Below are 14884 nucleotides of genomic sequence, written 5' to 3' on the forward strand. Positions count from 1 at the left end.
TTCTCCACATCCTCCCCAACACTTGCTATTTTCTGGGTTTTGTTTTTTTTTTTGTTTTGTTTTGTTTTGTTCTATAATGATCATCCTAGCTGTGTGAAGTGAGATGTCCTTAAGATTTCTGATTTGCATTTTCCTGATGATTAATGATGCGGAGCACTTTTCCATAAGCTTGTTGGCCATTTGTCTTGCTGAGCCTATTGCCCATTTTTTAATTGGGTTACTTGTTTTTTGTTCAGTTATTGGAGTTCTTTACATATTTTTTTAATTTTTAATTTATTGATTTGAGAGAGTGCAAAAGAGAAACATCAGGTTGTTGTCCCCCTTATTTAGGTGCTCATTAGTTCTTGCAGACCCTGCCCTGACCCAGGATGAAACCCACAAGCGTGGCCTATCAGACGACGCTCTAACCCAGTTATTTTCAAACTTTTTCATCTCGAGGCGCACATAACCTAATTACCAAATGCTGCGGCACGCCAACAATGTATTTCTTGCCAATCTGACAAAAATATGGGCACAAGTTTGATTCATTGACACCGGAGGGCTCTTGTGTTGACTGTTGTTTTTTGTTTTTTTTGTTTTTTTGACAATCTAAGGGAAACGAGGTAGTGCGCACTAGTCAGGTATTGCACGTTTTATAAAGCTTGTGGCACACGGGTTGAAAATCGATGCTCTAACCCACTGAATACCCAGCCAGGGCAAAATAATCTGGATATTAACCCTCATCAATTATATGGTTTGAAAATATTTTCTCACATACCCTTAGCGGCCTTTTTACGCTGCTGTTTCCTTCGCTACGCGGCTGCTCGTCGTGCACTTCACAGCCAACGATACTGCCCACCGGGAACGCTGCCCCGCGCGAGGCCTCCTGGGAGTTGTAGTCCAGAGCCGCTGAGGAGGATGGAAGTTGGAGGATTTCTGTCACAATGGGCCAGGGTTGGAATCGGATTTCTATTGGGCGGGGCTAGAATAAACACAGTTTGGTCCTCATTAGCAGAGGCAGTTAATTAATACAACACAATTCCCTTTTTAGTGCTTGGACAGGTCCCGCAACCAGGCCCCTCTGCCGCCTGGCCTCCGACGCAGGCCGCGCCCCGCGCTTCTCCCCGGTCCCCGCCCCTCGGCGCTCGTGGGTGGGGCTTTCTGCGGGGGCGGGGCGTCCCGGCCTCCGCGCCTGGCTCGCGCGGCTGAGCCCCCCCAGCGGCCCGGCGACCTGTTCTTTTCCGCTTGGGAGGCGCTAGAGGCTCTGTTCATGGACCGCGCGGCCGTGGCGCGGGTGGGCGCGGTAGCGAGCGCCAGCGTGTGCGCTCTGGTGGCGGGGGTGGTGCTGGCCCAGTACATATTCACCTTGAAGAGGAAGACGGGGAGGAAGACCAAGATCATCGAGATGGTGAGTGCGGGCACTCGGGGCGCCTGAGCGCGTGAGGGCCGCTGCAGGAATGCTGGGGGCGCCCGTGGGGCCCGTTCTGGACCCTCCACGGAGGCACTCGGAGCCTTTGTTATGTCTCCTTTTGAAACAGAAAGGCAGCAAGTAGGTGATGGGAAAACCAGCCACTTCCTGCCGCAGAGTCCGTTTCTCGGGAGAGAAACCGAAGGAGGGATTCTCCCTCCTTCCCGCATCCCCGCGAGCCCTTGCCATGGATCCAGCTCGAAGGGGGGAATTGTTTCTGCACCGTGGCTGGGACGAGTCAGATTATGAATAGGTGTCACTTCGCAGTGGTTAAAAGAATGCCTTTATCCAGCTGGAGTTCAAAATCGCTTATTTGTATTTCATTGTTATTCTCGTCTCGAACCGCCGGGAACTACCTTTATGTTCCTTTTCCCCAAAACGTCTTGCATAGCATTTTAGAAATCGATTTACAATATTATTGTATTGGAGTGTTTCAAGAACTCTATTTGAAGTACTACTGTTTGCTCCAAAGTCGGGGATTTTTTAAAATTTTAATTTAGCGTCCATTCTTCGAGACAGGTTTCTCACTGCCTCGCCTCTGATGCGCTTACTGGACGGAGTGTGTACCCCAGGTAACCTCCCCGTCACGTGCTACACGCGTGAACAGCTGGGGTTAAATATTTATGACAAGTCGGCTGACAATCTAGAGCTCCACTGAATACTAATTAATTTAGGTTCATGTACTACTTAGAATTTGTGAGCCTCAGTGACATGTCTCTGGGGGGTCAAAAAACTATTTGGTTGCGTTTGGCCCCAGGTTGAATACAGAAGTATTTTCTGTAACTAAAAGTTAAAAAAAAAAAAAAAAAAGACTCCTACATGTCTTATGTGCCAGTAGTACTTCTAGGGCTTGTTTATTGCTACAATCAAATTATTCTTGGGTTATTTGGGTTATTACTTCTTTTCTCCACTTGTATACCCACAGCACCAAGATTTTATCTCAGACACTTCATTTTGTTTACAGTGCTGTCCTGATTAGAGAACTTGGGTGGCTTCCTTTTGTCCCAAACCAAAAATACATTCATGAATATCTTTATGTGACTCATAAAACATATTTCTCTGTTAAAAAAAATGTATAACATACGTGTGAAAAGAAAACTGATTGCCATACCTTCCTGTGTGGTCTGTTACGTCATTTCTCAACTGCTTGTGCAAAATTCCACAGTGATACCATCGTGGACACTGCCATCTTTGTGAAAAATAATGAAGGCCCATCGGGCGGACCAACTTTACTTATCTGTCGTATAGAAATCAGTCAGTCTTTACATACACATATGTAAACATGTACGCATACTGTTCTATTAATCAGTTTGGAATATATGTGTGGACGGCTAGTAGCTATGAAAAGGAAAAGGTCAGAGGAGCTTGATGTTTTTAACTTGTAACTGTAATGGGTTACTTCTTCAACTGGGATAAACATTTGACTGGAAATCTGAAGACCTGGACTCAATTCCTGGTTTTATCTCCTGGTAATAGATGTGTGTTAGGAGGCATGTGCTGCCCACCCACCCCCACCTAGAGAATCTGTACAAACCCATGGATCTCCTGCGAACGTAGCTCAAACCAGTCACAGGTAATGGAACCAGCAGAGACTGCCTAATCACGTGGGCTCACCTGTAACTGACGAGGTCAACAAATGACTTCCGGCACTGGGTTTTAATAAAATGCACTGCTATAAGGGTTTTTTGGGTTTTTTTTAAAGATTTTATTTATTTACTTTTAGAGAGAGGGGAAAGGAGGGAGAAAGAGGAGAGAAACATCACTGTGTGGTTGCCTCTTGCACGCCCCCAACTGGGGACCTGGCCTGCAACCCAAGCATGTGCCCTGACTGGGAATTGAACCGGCAACCCTTTGGTTTGCAGGCTGGTGTTCAATCCATGGAGCCACACCATCCAGAGCTCCTGTACGTTTTTAAGTAAGAGACGCAGGTTGCTGCTGGTGGGCTGTGCAATCTACAGCTGAAATGCCGTGTAAGGCAGCAAGGTACTCGGACAGAGGAAGCCAGTCAGAACACGTTCTTGAGATGTTCAGAGATAAGAGGAGCCTGTCCAGGAAGCTGGTGTTTCTTTCCCCTCAAGCCTAATTCATTGTCCTGCGTGTCCCCTGACACCTTGCAGCAGCCAGTCTCAGCTGTTAGTGGAGCTAGTTTGGGTAGATCCCTTATCCTTGTACCCCCAGATCTCTTTAGGGTTACCTATTAAGGTACCCTGGTCAATACACGTTATTTTTAAATAAACTTTTTATTTTCGAAAAGTTTAAATTTACAGAAAAGTTGAGCAGGTAAATAGAGTCCTCTTATACTCTCCAACCAGTTTCGCCTGTTATCATTAGTATGGAACATTTGTTAAAATTAATAATTATTCATACATTTTCAATATCCATACTTTTATTTTTTTAAGATTTATTTATTTATTTATTTCTAGAGAGAGGGGAAGGGAGGGAGAATGAGAGGAAGAGGAATATCAGTGTGTGGTTGCCTCTCGCAGACACCCCAACCAGGGACTTGACCTGCAACCCAGGCATGTACCCTGACTAGGAATCGAACCGGCGACCCTTTGGCTCTCAGGCCAGCACTCAAATCTACTTAACGATACCAGCCAGGGCTCAATATCCATACTTTATTCAGGTTTTCTTTGCTTTTCCCTAATGTCCTTCTCTGTCCCAGGATTCCATCTAGAATAGCACATTACATTTAGTCATCATGTCTCTGGATCTCATCTTGGTGGTGACAGTTTCTCAGATTTTCCTTTTTTTTTTATATCTACGATACAATAAGAAATAATGTATTTGGTGTTTGTCCCAGGTTCCTGGCACACCACAGCTCATAAACACGTGGACTCTGGGAAGTATTAAGAGTGTCTCTTGCATGGTAATGAGAGGGACTCTGCCATCTGGTGACCCCGTGATGGCTTCGGGATGTGGGGTGTGGGCTGCATCCAGAACTGTCAGGCACAATTACAAGATTGGAACTTCCAGTGCCCCCTCGCCCCTTCTGTGGAGGGGAAAAGGGCTAGAGTTTGGGCTGATGACCTCTGGGCGGTCAGTTAATCAATTTTGCCTACATAACAGAGCCTCCATAAAAACCCCGAAAGGAGACCTGTTCCAGGTTGGTGAACACCTCACAGTGCTGGGAGGGTGGCGTGCCTGGGGAGGGCATGGAAGCCCTGCACCCCGTCTCCCATACCTTACCCTGGGCTTCTCTTCCATGTGGCTGCTCTGAGTTGCATCGTTTGTCATAAACCTGTAACCCTAAGCAAAGCACTTTCCCAAGTTGTGTGCAGATTGTGGGACCTGAGGAGGGGATTGTGGGGACCCTGAAATTTTTACCCCATCAGTCTTGTGGGTGGCAACCTAGAACTTGCTGACGGGCATCTGAAGCAGGAGACAGATTTGTGGGACTGAGCCCTTGACTCATGGGATCAGGCACTCACTGTAGGGTCAAAATCGAATTCCCTGGAGAGTTGAATTGGTTGGAGTGAAGTAGTAAAACCCCACACACTTGGTGCCAGGAGTGTGGTCCATAAAAACAGTGTAAAGCACCGTAACGTGAACAGATGGCAGCTGTAATAATCGTACCAAAGCCCAGACTGTCAGCCCCTCTAACACCTCCCCACCGTTTTTCCTTATGGACAGTGGTGGGGCATCCCCTTCGGCCTCTGATCTTATTTTCTTCCATCTTTCTTCCTCTCCTCTAAGCCTTCATCGCAATCTCTGCTCTGTCTGATTCTCCCCGCTAAGGACACCTTGCAGTTTTTGTAACTGGACTGAAAAGGGGAAGGCTGCCACCCACGTATATAGAAGTTCATACACACAGAGTTGAATTTTGCACAAGTGAGACTGGTATTGGGGGATAAGTTATAAAATGGCAAGTCTGAATTTCTTCCGTAACTTTAAAGCACGATATCATGGAAGGCCTCTGAAATTTGACTCCAGCTTGCTCTCCGACCTTGTCTCCTGCTGTCCCCAAACTCCTGCCCAGCATCCGTCCCAAGCAGGTCTGCCCAGCGTCGTTTGCTTCGTCTTCTGTCTGTTTGTACGCACCATACCAGGTCCCGCAAGGCTCTCATATCCTTCATTCCCCCGAATTTCACTGACCCTCTGGCCCAGCTCAAGTCCTGCTTCTCCCAGCTCCCCTTTCCCTTCCTCTGACCATCTGCAACCTCAGCACCCGCGAGGGCTGGGATTTTTGCATTTTCTTCACTGATGTGCCCGAATGCCCAGAACAGTGGCTGCACACAAAGGAGATGCAACTATTTGAATTTCCACAGAGCGTGTCTGCCATCCGTTCTCGCATTGATATACATGCCTGGCCTCCTCCTAACACAAAGGCTTAAAATTTCCCCTAATCAGGTTTTAAATTTTTGTCTGGTTGCCACTGTGAACAGGACTCTTTTTATTGCCATTTGCAGTTTATTTTTGGTGGCATATTAGAACGTTAAAAGAGTTTTGTACTTTAGTATTGTTTCTGGTCGTCTTAATGAACTCCTTACTTCTGACAGGTTTTTACTTGGTTCATTAGGATTTTCAAGGTAGACGATTGCACTGTGTTTAAGTGAGGAGCTTAGAGTCTTCCTTTCAAATGTGTATACTTTTTTTCTTTTTCTTTTTTTCTTAGAATTTTTATGAGCATTTATTTGAGCCAAGCTGATGACATGCTGGGAACCAAGATCTCACATGCTGCTCAGCTACTTCTGTCCTTTGAGTAATGTATTGGCTAGGTTAGATTTGGCCTTTCCTGACGTCTCGGAAGGCGTGAGCAAAAGTGTCAGTCCCTTATCCTGTGTGATGGGGCAGTCTGCTCACAGTGCTGCACACGACAATCTGACATGTGTTTTTTAAAATAAACTCAAGTGATTCCACACTCCTGTTCAACTCAAGATTCAGGCAGGGTTTGCAGAAAATGGAACACTCGAGAGCTTTCGTTTTCTCTGCGGTGGACTCGGTTTCTTCTTATAACAGATAAAGCATATTCCTGCAGGCCGAGGGATTTCCTTTCATTGGAGGGCGACACATTGACTGTGGGCAAGAAGAACTTTTGCCACACGAAAGGATGGCGTATAGAAAAAAGGTGACGTAAGCTCATCAAACAGTAACAACAACAAACACCCAAAACCAAATGTGTTTGTGACTCTCTTTAAACAAACAAATAAAAAGTCATGCTGCTTTGCTGAGGTTGCCATAACAAGATACCAGACTGGCTGGCTCAAGCAACCGAAACTTATTTCGTCACCGTCACTGTCCTGGAGGCTGCAAGTCCAAGATTAGGTGCTGGCGGGGCTGGTTTCCTCTGAGGCCTCTCCGTGGCTGTGGGTGGCCCCCCGCTTGCTCCCTCACTCAGGAGGTTATCCTTCTGTGCACAAAGGCCCCGAGGTTCCTCTCCCTTCTTACAAGGACACAGTAATAGTGGTTCAGGGCTGCTCCCTAACAACCTCATTTCCAGTTCCTCCCCTCTTTAAAGGCCTGTGGGGCTCCCAAGGGGGTCACATTCTGAGAGAGTTGGGGTGGGCACATCAGCATTTGGATTTTGGGAGACGCAGGTCACCCCCTAACAAACAGTGACATCTAAAAAATTTTTTTCATGAAATGTTAGACTATAAAAGGCTGTTCAATTCTGAATCTGCCTGTTCAGGTTCAATTCAGGAACCAGTGTGATCAGTATCATGCTTAAGGGGAGGGGAGGAAACCCCCACGCGTGCTCTTTAATAAGGGAGAGAACTGGTCTCATGATCCTTGGGCCCTCACTCACTTAAAGAATAAAAAAGGGTGAAAAAAGGGAAGGGAGAGGCATCTGTCAAGTTCAAGGAGGTGGGTCCTTAAGTGACCTTCTCACCAGGCTAGCAGGAGGGGCCTTTGGTGGGATCCCCTGCAGACTTCCAGTGGAGGGCTGACGCCTGACCCAGGCCACAGGAAGGTGTGCAGGACAGGAGCAGCTCTGCTGTGCTCTGTCATGACGAGGTCCGTATTTTTTACAGGTGGTAACACTATACTGTATAATTGATATTTGCTAAGAGTATAGAATTTAAATGTCCTCACAAAAAAAAAAAAAGAAAAAGGTAAATATATAAGCTAATGGATGTGTCAGTTAACTAGTTTCTTTCACAAGGTACACATGTATCAAATCACCACTACGTGCATTTAAATACCTTACAGTTTTGTCAATTATATCTCAACACACGTGAAATTTGAAAAAGAAAGAAAGAAATGGAAAAAGGGGTTCTGGCGACTGTCAGGGCCAGGGCTGAGTGAATGGCTCCAGGGGACACCCAGGGGAGAGCCACCCAGGAACCTATTTATGTCCCCTCTCAGAGCCGCATCCTTCAAGGCCTCAACGATGTTGGCGGGGGATTCTCTGCCTGGCAGGCAGCGTCTGGTCAGGACGCGAGCTTTGTTGCAGAGTCTTTGTTTTTGTGGGGAGACTGGCCACTCCTGCTGTAAAGGTCTTATCTGCGTGGAGATACTGGGAGAGAGCTGGTGGGGTCTGAGAAGGCCTGCTTGATTGGGTTGCTGAATTAAAACCCAGAGGAGGGTGGAATTCTTTAGACAGCAGGAGAGGGAACTGTCTCTAAACGCTCCCAACCAGTTGAAATTGTCATTTCTAATTTAACCACATCTCAGCAATTTATGGCTTCCTCGTGAACATCTGAGGGTTACTCCTTAAATAGCTGGTGCTGTTTTTGAAACTTTAGTAGCGTGTGTTTCCTTCCTGGAGATAGACTTCTAACAAAAGCCTCCTCCTTTCTTCTATCTTAAGATAGTATCAGATGTTCTCTGGACGCTAACTGAGTAAGTGGCAAGTATTGAGTCCATACTTAGGAAAGTGGGGGGTGTGGGAGACCAAGACTTAACTGCTTTAGTGTGTGGAAAGAAAGGGGCCACATATTAGCCTGACGAGCTCAGGGGAGGCCTGCTGAGGCAGCCTTACAAACTCAGAGACCCAAGGTAACCACATAGGAAAAGGGGTTCTTTCCCGTGGCGCCTTGGTGTAAAACCCAACAATAGTGTTGAGGAAAACAGGCCTTTATTTACAATATCCCAACCTGGGGAGGGCAGTGAGCACTTCAGCTCAGAGCCCTGTTCTCCACGGGACCCAGCACCTCCCCTGCTCCCCAAAAGGTTAGAAGCCAGAAACATGCCCAGAAGTTCCCCATCCTTTATCTGTCAGCTCTCTCCTTCAGGATCTGGGGTACGACATCATCAGCCTCCGTATAACGGTCCAGGAAAACACGCGCCGTGTTGCACTGGGTCACGCATGGCTCTCTCTCTGCCCCTTCACAGCTGCTTGGATCTCTTCTACCTCCTTGCAAACCACGTGAAACATCTCTTTTTCCTCTGCAAACCTGCGTGGCTCTCCTCCCCAAAGTAGCTACTGCCTTATTTTTTGATCCCTGACCGCGGCCTGTGACCCAATGGGTGGGGTAACCAGTCCTGACCATTCGCAGAAGCTGTGCAGGTCCCGTAGGCTCTTTCCCCACCAACCTGCTCCTGTCTTCTTGGGGCCTTGGAAGAACCAAAGCCGTTGGCATAACTCAGACACTAGCTACCAGCCATAGATATGCAAAGGCATCTTGAAAGCTGCCCCCTTCCCCCCCATTCCCCCCATCCCCCAAGTCCCCCAATCACAGGCTCTGGGGATTTTGAGGGACCCCGCTCTGTAACATTACCTGAAACTAAAATTTTTCCAACACATGAGTCCCCCATCCAATCTAGCTTTGGTATCATGGGCATTTAGCATGAGCAAAGGCATTTTGGCCTGTGGATATTTTTCTTTAACACAACAGAAGTTTATTAGCATGTATATGTCAACATAAGAAATATCCAAACCTGTAAATAATTTTTATAAGCACTTATCTGAGCCAAATTGAATCAAGGAGGCAATGTAAGGAAGGTTACGGGAGTGTGAGAGAAGCGAGGCGAGGGTGGCATTGCAGGATCCTCGGCAAGACCTGTGCTCTCTTGAGGGCAGTCAGGCTCCCTCCAAAGGCGTGTTAACCTAGGTGCCCAGGGACAGTGGACAGGTGGCTTAAGGCAGAGATAAACCTTTTACCAGGAAGTTACGGGTTGGGGCGTGTGTGCCTGCTCACCTTGACCTACCCAGTTAGGTCTTTATGATCATATCACCCTGCGAGGTTACTTTCCACGGAACCGCCCCTTTCTTTGGTTCAGGTACTCATGGTCGATTCCTGCGGGAAAACGAGTAACTCTCCTGGGTGATTTAATTATACCACGTGCAGTTAAGACAAAAGAGAGAAGGGTATCGGGAGGTCTGTTACGGAGGAGGAAAAGGATGGTAAGGTGAGGACAGACCCATATTGCAGATTTAAGTCCGTGATAAGACTTTCCCGTGATTTAATCTTCCTTCTTTCTGGTACAGAGTAGAAGACACCTTTCCAAGTGGAGAGTTCCTTTATAGGTTTAAGTTTCTTTCACAAAAGGGTCACTTCTGTGTTTTCTGAGCCTTTCCTTATCTGCTGTTTCTGTGAATAATCAACTCAATTCTTATGCCAAAAAGGCATAGGTTGGATGGCATATTCTGCCACCTTTGATTTAAAAATGGATTAAAGCCTGGATGAAAGATAATGAAGTCCAAGACTACCATGGGAGCAGCAGAAAGAGAGAACAGAAAAGGGACAGGTTACCCTGGCCAGGTAGGTTGGGTTGGTTAGAGCATCGCCTTGTACGCCAAGGTTGCAGGTTCGATCCCAGGTCAGGGCACAAACAGGAATCAAGCAGGGAATGCATAAGTAAGTGGAGCAATAGATCTAGTGGAGCAACATATTTTTCTCTCTCCCTCTCTCTCTCCTGTTCTAAAATCAATGAGTAAAAACTTTTAAAAAGAGAAAGAGACACGGAATGCCAAGGTGAAATCTAGAGGCCTTTATAACTTGTACAAAATGTTTTAGATTATCCTTAACTTCTCATAGTTTGGATGTTCCCTATAGTTTATATAGAACCATTTCCATAGATCCCTATTTTGTTTGTTCATTTAAAATAATTCAAGCATCACAATATGTAGAATTACTGAATTAAGAACCATATAAGTAATCTTGCCTTGAAAGGTCTCAGGTTCGATTCCTGGTCAGGACCCACGCCTGGGTTGTAGGTTCAGTCCCCAATTTCTCTGTCACATCAGTGTTTCTCTTCCTCTCTCTCCCTCCTTTCCCCTCTCTCTAAAAATCAATAAGCATGTCCTTGGCTGAGGATTAAATAAATAAATCATTAAGGAATATTTTCTATAAAAAGAAGCACAGTTGTAATCCTGAATCCTCTTAACCTTTAATCTCTTTTAAATTAGAGGTTGTAATTTATACCTTTGATATAATAATTAATTTGCAATCTAATGTCAGGAGCCCTACCACGGTAGGTTCCCCCACCCCTCTTACAGCGGCTCTATGGGAAATTATACAATTCAGGGTTCTGCCAGCAGGTGGCAGACTTCGCTCTTTGCCGCGGCCCAGCGGTGCTATGCTGGTGTGTGCTCTATTGTTTGCTCTCTTGGTGTTGCTTAAACCCATCTACACAATTTAAACCCCCCAACAAGAAGACAATTGTAAGATGCCGTAAATTAAGTGACAGCAGGCCAGAAGGTGGAAGAAGAGACGGAAAAGAACAAACGCAGGGCAAATCCCACAGAAGCCTGCCCACACTCCTGAGTGTGAATTGGAATTTTGGATTTATTTTCAGTTGGCTATTTGCATGATTGTCTGAAAGAGAAATTTGCCAGGTGCTATCAAACCCCAGCAGCCTCTGCTTCTCCAGTTTTTCTCTCCACTGCCACCTCTTCCGTATGAATTTATGCACCTGTCCCAGAACTAGCCTGTGCCAGGCTTCAGCTTCTCCCAACCACTTTGTCTATAGTTAATGTAAATTATTTCAGAACAGCTTATGTACTGTATGAAAACTCTGGCCGATTCCAGGATGGATGCTGCTGGTGTAGACGCCACGCCCCAGGACCAGTCTTCTTTTTCTTGGTAGCAATGGCCCGAGAAACCCTTTCTTTTTTAGAAAGACTTTCAACCGTGGAAGTGAAATTTTTGTTTCATGCAAGTATGACGGTGTTCTGCCATCATAGCTGTAAATGCTGATGGTCTATTTTTTTTTTCATACATATTGTTTGTCTTCCTCATTTTCAAGGTGCTGGTAGATGACCAAATTGTTTGGTAATTGATGGGAGCATTGCTTACATTGTTTGGCAAGTTCCTTCCTATCAGTAGGTGGAAGTAGATAGAGTCACACATTGTGGGTTCCTGCCAGCTCCTTCCTGCCCCCATTTTATCTGCTCTGCGTCCTGTCATGGCACAGCCCTCTCTACCGCACCCCCAAATGTCCGCTCAGGGTCTGAGTCAGAGTACTGTCGTCAAAAAAATCATCATACTCCTATACAGTTTCCCCCGTGAACAATTAGTCACCTTCTCCAGATTTCTCTGTCAAATGCTTAGGTTCTCAGGGAAGAAGATCCTGGATTGGTTCGGATGGAGGGAGACAGGAAAAGATAAGAGAAGCTAAGCATTATATAGAACACTGAAGTGTTATAAAATAGAAACCCACTGAGTTCTCTTAAGAATACACCAGCCACAAGGGGACTAGGACTAGAAAACAATAATCATACATGTGGGGATCATTTGGAGGGTTATCAGCTGGGAGAGGGAAGCGAAGAAATGGGGAAATGGTGCAGGGACTAAGAAGCATAATTGGTTGGTACAAAATAGACAGGGGGAAGTTAAGAGTAATATAGGAAAGGGTGAGGCCAAAGAACTTATATGCACGACCCATGGACATGAACTAATAGGGGTGGGATTGCTGGAGAAAAGAGATGTACCAGGCAGAGGGGAGCAAAGGGGATAAAACTGGGACACCTGTAACAGCATAATCAATAAAATATACTTTAAAAAAATGAATTCCCATTTGGGTTAATTTGGCCCTGTCCGATTATCCTGTAACCAGGAAAAGGAACTAAAAATTTGGGCCAAGTACACCCTGTATGTTTCCCTTTCAGCTGATGTACTAATTCTTTGGAATGTTTTACAGAGCTAGCTTTGCACTTGACTCCTCATTTACACATTATGACTTCATTCTGTAGTGAGAATGGGAGGAGAATATAGCATACTGTTTGAATAGTGTAGTTTCTTACTCATTAGTTGACCCTCCCAGCCATAGGATGAGGAAGGCCACAAGGGGGAAAAAAAAAGAAACAGCCAGGTAGGATTTTGCCCCAATAGATAATTTTTCTTTTACCTTCATAAGCATGACTTGACATATGCTATGTTCATTTCTTCCAAAAAGGTAGTAGCATTATATAATCTTTCTTATATTTTGGAATGTGAGACTTTATTTTTAAAAAAACCATGTTTGTTTTCTGGATGTATGATATATTCATTACAGAAGATTTAGGGAATACCAAAGAGTATGAAGAAGAAAATGAAGTCACCTGAGATCCTATCATTCCTCTGTGGTGACTGTTTGTTGTTAGAATACATTTGATTCAGTCATGTTAGATGACTATTGTGCTATTAAATTTCATTTGTTACTGGCTTATTGTTTAAGATTCATATCTATATTCATGAGTGAAGTCAGGCATGTTTCCTCTTTTTGTGCTATTTTGGACAAGCTTTTGTTTCAGGGTTTCATACTAACTAGTTTCATGAACAGAATTGGATAGCTTAACTTCTTTTCATGTGTTTTAAATAGTTTGTCTAGCATAAGAAGCATCTTTCTTTAAAGGTTTGAAAGAGCTCACCAGTGTAAGATTTGACCACAAAGCTTCGGAAGGCTGTAAGTTCTATTTTATGACATATATTGTTGAATATAATATATGTCATCAAAACTTTTCTAAGGTTAAGTACTTTGTTTGACCACATTGAGTTTATTTTCAAGGAAGTTTTGAAAGGGATGTGTTTGGGGTTTTTTTTTTGTTTGTTTTTGTTTGTTTTTTATTGTAAACTTCAGCTTTATTTTTTATTTAGATTTTTATATTTATTTTTAGAGAGGAGAAGGAAGGGAGAAAGAGAGGGAGAGAAATATTAATGTGTGGCTGCCTCTCACATGCCCCAAACTGGGGACCTGGCCCGCAACCCAGGCATGTGCCCTGGCTGGGAATTGAACCAGCGACCCTTCGGTTTGCAGGCCGGTGCTCAATCCACTGAGCCACAGCAGCCAGGGCGCGATATGTTTTGTTGTTTCTTTTATTTATGTACTTTCTTGTTAATATGAAATAATTGCTTATTTTATTCAAATGCTTGAATGAACAAACTGTAAAAAAGTAAAATACAAGTAAATTAATCTATTTTTTCCCACATTTTATTATGAAAATTTTCAAATATACAAGAAGTTGAAAGTGAGAAATCTATTTAAATCCCTAAAACTGTATAAAAGTATATTCTTTAGGTTCTTTTCAAACATATGATCATTTTCAAAACCTTACATACTTTTGAAACTTAAGTTATCACCCACTGCTCTTCCATATAATTTCTAATAACTCCTTGCTACAATTTTCTTCCTCATTTTCCTACCTCATTATTTTTTTAATGTGTTTATTTGCCACATTAAAAAGGGAATAGTAAGTTAAGTCTTTGTACTCGTTATTTAAATGTATTGATATAATACACCAATAATAAAAGCTTAAATAAAATAACCTTTTGTCATCTGTAATATAACCGATACCAAAATAGCAACCCTAAACAATACTGTTTCTTTTCAATAGACAGAATACCAACTGTGTAATGTGGAAAGAGTTCAACATTAAAACAAAGTTTTTCATCTTGTTCTATTTCAGACACAGAGATTCAGATATAGAATGGAAACAATGTCAGTACTAGGCATCTTGAAAATGTTAGAACATAATGCATTTGAAAAGGAGAGCGAAGAAAGACATTTATGATTCTGTCTTACGTCCAGCTTACATCCAGTTTTCTTGAATTTGACCTTCCTATTGCAAGTGTCATTTCTTCTACCAGAGTTTAAATTATTACAGAATGTATTACTTTTTATGTAAGAAAGTAAAACTGATATAGACCCTGTTCAAGGACTTTGAGTTTCTGAAAATGAAGTTACTCAATCTTAGATTTTTGCATAGAACTTTAAGAAACGCACTGAGATCAGAACCATAGGTTTTCCTCAGTTTGCATATATTTGTGTAAATTCATAAATGAAGCAATCAACTTCACCAACAGTCACCTAAACAATACGTTTTTGGCATGATTTTTAATGAAAAAAGGAGAAAATCTTTACTTGCTGTTCATTTTCCCAAAATATAATAATTTTTTTGTTTCATCTTTGTTATTACTCCTTAAACATTTTAAACCATATTCATGTAAACATGTTTAGCACCTTGTTTTAATTTTGTTTTGAAGAGTCACCGTGTCGAGGTTAGTTGGCTGTTGTGCTCCTCGGAAGAGTTTTAAGAGCAGTCAGATGCCTAGAGAGGTGTTTTTGCATGTTTAA

The 14884-nt window shown here is 43.8% G+C and overlaps 1 protein-coding gene across 2 annotated transcripts in view; it reads left to right on the forward strand.

Annotated features, from left to right (window-relative positions):
• Positions 1-1173: 1173 nt before the first annotated feature.
• NT5C3A (5'-nucleotidase, cytosolic IIIA) overlaps positions 1174-14884 on the forward strand; it is a 35232-nt gene continuing 21521 nt past the window's right edge. The window contains exon 1 of one of the 2 annotated variants that reach the window (XM_090287035.1): positions 1174-1387. In XM_090287035.1, coding sequence (XP_090143161.1) covers positions 1250-1387 — 138 coding nt within the window. In that variant the 5' untranslated portion in view covers positions 1174-1249. The remainder of the gene's footprint in view (positions 1388-14884) is intronic. The other variant, XM_090287034.1, reaches the window with a different exon arrangement.

The sequence above is a fragment of the Furipterus horrens genome, unplaced genomic scaffold (assembly GCF_987537825.1).
Source record: "Furipterus horrens unplaced genomic scaffold, mFurHor1.1.pri manual_scaffold_9, whole genome shotgun sequence".
NCBI classification, from domain to species: Eukaryota; Metazoa; Chordata; class Mammalia; order Chiroptera; family Furipteridae; genus Furipterus; species Furipterus horrens.